The sequence below is a fragment of the Stegodyphus dumicola genome, chromosome 1 (assembly GCF_044657685.1).
Source record: "Stegodyphus dumicola isolate Sdum_Otavi_A_Nest chromosome 1, ASM4465768v1".
In the NCBI taxonomy this organism is placed as follows: Eukaryota; Metazoa; Arthropoda; class Arachnida; order Araneae; family Eresidae; genus Stegodyphus; species Stegodyphus dumicola.
In genome coordinates this window covers 106,115,520-106,124,517 of record NC_140768.1, presented here as the reverse complement: position 1 = coordinate 106,124,517, position 8,998 = coordinate 106,115,520, and the positions used below count along the sequence as shown (strand labels likewise).

The window sequence follows — 8,998 nt, the reverse complement described above, 5'->3', positions numbered from 1 at the left end:
CGTAGTTATATGAGAACTGAATAATATGAGATTATAGTATAGTTATACGAGAATATCTGAAATAATATTTTCACAAGCCTACACATAATGTTTCAATACTTGGGTTTTCAAAGCAGAAAAAGTTGTAAAATAATACACATCCAGAAATAAGTGTCAAAAGTAGCTAGTTATCTGATACATATGTAGATCATATGAGCAGGAATGTGATATATTAATGCATATATTAAATCGGATCGAAAAGTAATTGCCCTGCGTTTTCGCAATAGACGCACATTACTCGGCTTTTAATGCTAATTTAGCAACATAACAGAACAAAATTAGCAGATACCAAACAAATATAAACACATCTTAATCCCGTTTTTCCCCATATATTTTCCTTTTCTCCCTAGCACCTATTCCCCACATAATATTTACTTCCGTTGGCATAATGAAATGTCGCCCATATCTTTAAAGGAGCCAAGTTGGCGCAACCAAGGCTGTTCTCCGAACCTTGCCGCCCCACGCAATTCCGCGGCTAATCCGGAGTGTACCGTATTTACAATGAATTAATTTATACGAACATGCTGGCTCCACGTCTTAAAATTTAAATTTTAAGACTGAAATATTTTTAGACGTCAGCCTAACCAAAATAAAAAAGCTGTTAAGGAATTCTTAAATTCTTTGCCAAAGCCGAAGAAGAACAATTATGCGACATTCATTGTCCATCCCTTCTGATTTGTAGGAGTGGCGGTAAAGTGGTAGTTTGATTTGAATAGTGTAGTTTAATTAAGAGTATATTATTCGAAATGCTTAAGTTTCGAAGCGCATGAATTAAGACTTGAATTTGCATAGAACTAAATCTTTTCATAACTGAAATTTAATAATTTTTTTATCGCCAAAATGAGCACAGTCGATGCATCTGATATTTCTCCTGAGACCACATGGGAGCTCTATGAGATGTGTTTAGCATTCTTGGAAGTAAGATTTCCTTACACTGCGTTGTAATTTTTGTTTACTTTTAACATCATTATGCATTAACAAGGACTTCATTATTGAAGGAAATAAGAGAAAATGCATTAAAAAATCAAACTTATCATATATTTTTATTTAAATGGGAAACATTGTTATTAATTATTTTTTATAATCTTTCTTTAACAGTTACCATGGCTCACATTTGTTTCGGACACTTGCATTTTGCATACGTCGTGCATTAAGTACTGAAACACAGATTTAATTTTTGAACGAAGAAATACTTTTAAGTATTAAAATTTAATCGATTCATTATGAAAAATGTTGGCTTACTTTCGTCTGCGAGTTACATACAGTGGCTCACTTTTGTTTTCAGGCACTTTGTAGGAATTTATTTGTATAGACCTACTAAATATTGAATGATAGAATTCAGATTTTTTTCTGATATATTATTTATTGTCTCTTTTAAGCCTTATTGCAAAATAATGCCTTAAAAATATTCCTTGTACTAACATAGCTTTTTCCAAAAGTATTGTTCAGTAACTAATAATAATTCGGACATTCGAAAATTTTGTTGGTATGTTTCGATAATCATCCGAATTATCGTCTGCATTCAGTTAATAGTTCAGTAACGTTGGTGAGTAGATCTGTTAGAAATTTAATAATTTGTCTTTTTAAAGATGGTAAAAGTATTCAAGATATCTAAAAAAATTTTTGATTTAAAGCATTCAGTTATTATTGATGATAAAATGATGGAAGTTACATTGAATTTTTAAAAATGCACTGAGTCTGGACCTGACAATAAATGACAAATTTTGTTAGAAATTGAAGTATTGGTCTTTTTAAAGAAGTTAAAAGTATTCAAAATGCCCCAAAATTCCTCGATGTAAAGCATTCAATTGTATTTGATGTTATAAAACAATGGAAATTGCTTGAATGAAATTACTGGATAAGGAAACATGGTATTTTTTTCAGATGCTTTAATAAAGGTAATTTTTATGGAGGAATGGAACAACATAGAATATTCTTTCATAAAAAAATTAGTTGGCCTCTAATGGAGAAATGGAATAAAATGAAATATTTTTACATGAAAAAATTAGTTGGGGAAACTGCAAGAAAAGTGTTAATCTTAGTCAAAGGATATCTGGCAAAATATTGAACTTGCTGTTATTTTCACGTTTTTATTATATATGAATTGTTTATTCAAAGTGTCTGAATCTTGTGTGATTTTATTTTCATAACTTTCTGAATAATTTATATTTTTACCAAAATTATTTTTAATTACATTTCAAAACAAAAAGGTTTTAAAAATGATGATAAATAGTATAAGTTAAAGAAAAATGATTTTTTTTTTCTTTTGCTGATATTTAGGAATCAGTATTTGCAAATGAATTTGAAAATTACGAGTGTTTATAAACAAATGTGAGCAACTCCAAATGCATGACAGCTTTTGAATCCTGTTTAGACTTTTAAAGCAATATGGTGTTTTCTATTTCCAAAGTTATGAAAGTAAATGTTTTAAGTAGTGGCTGGCAAACCCTAGTCCAGGAATCTGTTTTTTTTTTTTTTTTTTCCCTTCTTTGTTAATGCTGACATGATAATGCATCTTAATTAATAATTCAACTCAGAACTATAAGGAATTCACAATACTTATATATGAAACTTTAAACTAGGGTTAAATTATTTTGGTGACTCAAGTAAGTGAAATTCTTTTATACATTTTCAGTGCTATCAGAAATTATCAGACTAAAGATCTACTATATTTCCGTGTGCATTTGCAATGGATGTAGTGAATATATTTTCCAAATTAAAATTTAATTCCAAAAATTCTTATAAAATTTTGATGCAAATGAAATTTTTAAATTTCAAAATTTATTTTAACAATGTATATAAGAAACTTCCATTTAAACAGTTAGAAGTGGTTAGTTTTCAATATAATGCTTACTAAAAAGCAAACTTAATTATAGAAGCTTAGATGATTTTATGAATCCCTTTTAAATTATAAAGATTAAATTTTATGTTTCTGGATTTCTATTTGAATTTATCTCAGTGAAAGGAAATTTTTGGAGATGAAAATGGTTAAAAACTTATTTTGGATTATTATTGTCAGGTAAACATACAAATGGTTTCAATGATAGGAAACAATATTTGATCTTGAGGAAATTTTACAAATAAGCCTGCTAATTTACATTTGCATTTCTCAGTTTTGTCAGTCAAGGATTTATGGATCAGTAGTAACATAAATTTTTTTTTTCTTAATCTGCAGAGGCTAAATATTTGATAAAAAATGTCTAAATATTTGATATTCAAGCTTTTGCCAAAGGAGTTTGTTAATTGTAGGTCTTGATCTTCATTTAAGGATATAACTGAAAAGGGTCCAAAATCTTATTGTTGCTTTTTCTCACAGTATATAAATATTTGGTAAATTTAAAGTTTTGTAAGAATTTATAATATTTTAGGTAAATAATTCAAAATGTGTTCTTTAAGACAGTAGAGATAAAAGTAGATTGCTTCAAATTTTTAATTTAAGATACTTAAAAGTAACAAGTTTCTAAAACTGTAGAATTCCCAAAAGATCGACTTTTCAGAATTTTCTAAAAATTTGAATTAGAAATTCTAGTTACATCCCTTGTAAAGAAATACAAATGTGTGTTTTCTATCAACTTTTCACTTAATCATGGATTTTGAATGCTGTCATTCATGCTCCACACTCTTTATTTATGCACGCCTAAGTGAATGTATTTCTGGATAGATGTTTTTCGTATGAAGGTATACATATTGTATACATTTCAGGCACCTACTTCAAAAGATGCAAAAATTCTGAAGCTCATAAATGCAATATTTATGGCTAAATAAGGGCAGGGTGTTATGAAAATAAGTATATTTTTTATAATTTTAATTTTTTCTCATATGTAAACTACGACCATCTACGCATCACTTACTAAATGAAATGAAAACAATGCATACCAATTGAACCATATAGAAGATTTTGGTAAATCTCAGTAAAATGATGCTATTGAAAATGTTAAAAGGATTGTTTGATTGTTTTTCAGTTGATTATTGTTACATTATTTCAATGTGTAAAGAACATAAGGGCTATCTCCATAAATGGAGGGATGCTTCTGTAGAGGACTTTCTGAAGCAAACTTGCTCATATTTGGTCAAACTTCCAGTATTCAATCGTATCAACCATTCAGCTGCAGCTGGGGCTAATCAGTGTCTGTTTTCAAAGAAAAAGTGCAAAAATAAGTAATGAAGCTGTGTTATTCAGTGGAAAAAAAATGCAAAACTATTAAAATTAATTACGATAGACTAAAAAAAAATCAGTTTGATTTTAATTCTAAAGCAAAGTATTGTATAGTTAAAATTTCTCAAAAAATATTTTGAAACATTTGCTTTTGTAGCTGTTGAAATGCTACAATTTATTTGATTCTTTGAAAAAGCAATTATAATTAATAGATTTATTTTGCATTCATAGGGTGAATGGATATCTGAAATAAGTTACTGTATTCAGTTATGGAGGTCAGTTTTCAAAACGTGCAATACAGTCAAAAGCCTTTAATCCGGACGTCCATAATTCGGAATGATCTATAGTCCAGACCTCATGCGCATAATACTTTTACGCATGTGCGTTTAATGTATAGCGGATGGTATAAGCTAAGCTAAAATTATCTATCTCACTTAATGTTGCAGATTGGGTTGATCTTTACAATATGGTAACTGGTAGTTTGGCGACATTTTGGAGGCGATAAAGGTTACTACCTGGGACTTTGGTAATAATGTGAGCAGTACTCAGTTCCGATTACGCATTATTTTGTGTGAGGGAAATGAGAGATCATGGGATATGTCATGTGATATTAATGGACGAATTACGGTTCTTTAATCGGAAAAGGGGGGAAATCGGGAAAAAATCTGGAAATTTTGTATTTGGTTTATTCTGTGTTGTGTGAAACAGTGTTCGTGAATTTTTGGATCCCATGGCCGTAACTAAAGAAAAGTTTATCGGACACGTAATCAAGATTCTGAAGAAGATGAGGTAAGTTAGTATTTTTAATTATTTGAGGATATTATTTTTATGCAATTGTTCTAAATGTAAGGTGGAAGTAAAGGAATTTGGTATTATTGGGAAAATTGTTATTAGCAATGATTTAGTTTAAAGTAATTAGGATTGTAAGGTAATTTTTATTAATTTAACGTATGTGCTCATTTATATTTTAAGTAGTGTTTTTGAATTTAATTATATTTTAATTAAATGATAGTTATTTTGTGAATTTTATGTTTGTAGGAATTTCGTATACGTTTCAGTTGAAGTAAACGTGCATGGAAATAATTTAAATATCTGACACTAAGTGTTTGTAATGGTTGCGGTATGAATTCGTTGGTGACGTTTATAATATAATAGATGATTTAGAGGTAAAAGTTTTTGGATATTTTATTTATTTTATATGTGGAAATGTTCATATTTGGAAAGGGTAAATACTTTTTCGCGATCAGGTAATTTCATATATGTTCTTTTTATTGGGTTTAAAGATTGAGAAAATTGTCATGTATTTTCGTGAAATTTTTCTAATTTATGAGAAAAAAGCAGTGTACATGGATATAGTGAAGAGTGTGGGCAATGCCATTTTTGTGCAATTCTGGGATGTTTTTTTAAGTAAAAATAAGTCGACGTGTACATGGTTTAGTGATATTTTAATTAAATGATAGTTATTTTGTGAATTTTATGTTTGTAGGAATTTGGTATACGTTTAAGTTGAAGTAAGCGTGCATGGAAATAATTTAAATATTTGATACTAAGTATTTGTAATGCTTGCGGTATGAATTCGTTGGTGACGTGTATAATGTAATAGATGATTTAGAGGTAAAAGTTTTTGGATATTTTATTTATTTTATATGTGGAAATGTTCATATTTGGAAAGGGTAAATACTTTTTCGCGATCAGGTAATTTCATATATGTTCTTTTTACCGGGTTTAAAGATTGAGAAAATTGTCATGTATTTTCGTGAAATTTTTCTAATTTATGAGAAAAAAGCAGTGTACATGGATATAGTGAAGAGTGTGCGCAATGCCATTTTTGTGCAATTCTGGGATGTTTTTTTAAGTAAAAATAAGTCGGCGTGTACATGGTTTATGTGTATGTGTTATTTTGAAAAACGCGTAAGGAGTATGGTATTGTGCACTTTTTCCCAATTTTGCAGTGAATATTTGTCATGATTAAGCAGTTTTGTTAGATAAAATTTCTAGCATAAGTGTAATTCGGCTAGTAGATTGTTGGAGGAAGTGTTCAGTAGATAAAAAGAAAAGAAACATGTCTTTACTTTGTGAAGACAAAATGGCGGCGGGAAAAAAAAAATAGAGGGTTGCTGTAGGAGAGTTGGTCGCCAAATTTTCGCCAAAAAAACGCCAAGTTACCATAATGTAAAGATCAACTGCAGATTGCGTTTTTCCTTAATCTTTGAATTGGATCCGGCTTATTATTTTTTGTAGATTGTTAGAGCAATTTTATAAAAAGTAAGCTTGAACTTTCGATTATGCCAAAAAGAGTTTCCGATTCTGGAGCTGCCAAAGGATCTACAGAGCGAAAGCATGTTACGATGTCCATCAAACAAAAAGTGGAATTGCTGCAAAAAATGGATAAAGGTATGAAGAAAGTGACAGAGAGGTGATTTGTTTTTCTAACCTTTCCGAAATCTGTTTATAAATTTCACGCAGCTCTGCGGGGGGGGGGACGTCGCAGTGTGCAGTGAACTGGAAGTTATCTGTCGGCACTATCCTCGTCTTCAGGGCAGATGTTTTTATTTTATTCAGTTTATAATTCCTCACTAAATGTAGTGTTTCATCTCAATGTACTCCAATATAATTTTAATCAATTTCCTCGTCATTATAAATATTATGAATACACGTTAAATAGTTTTCCGGTTGCAATTTTCTAATTTTGACTATGCATAATGTATGCTTTACGCATGCGCGTGTTGAAAGAAATGTTTATAAAGTAAACAAATAAATATTAAGCTTTTTTTTTGGTAAATTTTGATACCCTTTAGATCATAATTACTCTTTATTTCATAAATTATGGTTTCATATTTTTAATTTTATAATTTCTGCATGCTATCTTACCAGATTGAAACTGATGATCTATAATCCAGAATCGCTGAAGACCCGATGAGTCCGGATTAAAGACTTTTGACGGGATTAATTTTTTGAAAAATTTTAATGAAATACACATGAACATCGGGATTAATATATATGGGCTTTTCCGACCTTAAAAAATTAAAAAAATATTCCAATATTGGATTTCTCCCCAAAAAGATAAATAAAATGTTGAGATTATAGTTTAGGTATGTTAATCTGTTTCATTCTTTATTAAAACTGTAAAATAAAAACAATACAAACTGCATATCTTATAGTAAGTAAGTATGATTCCCGTTTCGATTACATCCTCAGGTGAAGATCAAGACATACAATCAACAAACTCCTTTCACAAAAGTTTAGATATCAAATATTTAGCCTCTGCAGATCAAGGAAAAAAAAGAATTAATATATTATTCTTGCACTTCATGTTTTTAAAATTATATACTTTATATTATGAATGAAACTAATCTACAGTAAAAGCCTGACTATCCGACTTTCAGTTAACCGGAGTATTTTGAATATCAACTTTTTTAAAAGAAAAATTAGGGAAATAAAAGATTTGTAACTCATTAAGTTGAAATAGGATACTGATTCAAATTGAGCAAATAATGGGATTTAGCTCCAATAATGTATAAACATGGTGTTACAGCACATCTTTGCCTTGGCTTTATGTAAACCTGATAAATTCTCTGTAAGTCGGCTTAATTTTTGTGTTAAACAATAAGTTATGTGCTGCTTATCTGCTTTTTAATCACATTTTGGAAAAATGATCAAAATTTGGGCTTTGCTTTCAACCTCAATTTCGATTTATTTAATTATGGCAAGCACTCAAGCGATATCTGCCTAAGAGGAGGGATGCCTTTCTGGTGGACTTTCTAAGAGAAAAGAGTTCATATCTCTTCAGTGTAATAGGATGCAGTAGAGTATTTTCAAAATTACATGATCCTGCCATCAAGAAAATTGCGACTTATGTGAAATTGGAAAAACACAACGTAAAAAATTATGACAAGGTATTTAAGGTTTTATATGTTATATCCATAACTTATATAAGTTGATTAAAACTAAATTCAGTGGTGCAACACCCCTAGTAGCCAACTGCCTGCAGTGCCTCGAAATCTGCTTTCTTGGATCTTGGTCCTGGAGTGCATCAGCATATGCCCTGGGCAAGTGATCATTTTGTTGCAAGACTTCCCGGTGCTTAGTTCCGAAGCGAACTTGGTACTCATTTTATCAACCCATTCAAAGGATGAAAGGCTGAGTCAGTTTCATCCAGCCCGGGAATCGAACCCCAGACCTGTGGTGCAGCTACATGACTTGCTAGCCACTTCGCCATTGGGCGGTATATAAGTTGATTAACTAACTAAATAAAGAGCAGTTCATTTCTTAAAACTTCAGCTGGAATGACTGGTGCAAGTTTGGTAATTTCTCCGCCAATTTTCATTGTCAATAGAATTTTGTAATCAAATATGATATTTTACTTTGTTTATTTCTAAAATGTCTTTTTTCTTTCAAAATCTCACATAATTTAAATGTATGCATTTGATTATTAAGTTGAAAACAAATAAAATGACTTCTTTTATAATATTACACCATATTTTTTCTCTCCATTCATATATCTTTTCTACCATAATTGCATTTCTTATACGCTCAATTATTTGGAATTTTTGCCTATTGGAATTTGCCATTTCCCTAGCTTTCTAGATAGTCAAGCCTTTACTGTATTTTCATAGCAATGTGCACCTGACTAATCTATTTAATTCTGTATAAATGATTATTTTACAAATGGTAGTAAAATATTTAGATGTTTTTTAATCATTATAATCAGTATGTAAGTATTATCTATGGTTCTAAATTTATTATTGAGGTTTCTGTGACAAACATAATAATATAGTATTTTATAACTCTCTAACTATAGTA

At 29.9% G+C, this 8,998-nt stretch overlaps 1 protein-coding gene across 6 annotated transcripts in view; it reads left to right on the top strand.

The window, feature by feature from the left end:
* The first annotated feature begins 475 nt into the window (after positions 1 to 475).
* Positions 476 to 8,998, top strand: part of Spt-I (serine palmitoyltransferase subunit I) — an 86,782-nt gene continuing 78,259 nt past the window's right edge. For 3 of the 6 annotated variants that reach the window (XM_085818830.1, XM_085818842.1, XM_085818817.1), the window contains exon 1: positions 479 to 957. In XM_085818830.1, the coding sequence (XP_085674956.1) occupies positions 880 to 957 (78 nt within the window). In that variant the 5' untranslated portion in view covers positions 479 to 879. Of the gene's footprint in view, positions 958 to 8,998 lie in introns of all 6 variants that reach the window. The other 3 variants (XM_085818848.1, XM_085818825.1, XM_085818840.1) reach the window with 3 other exon arrangements.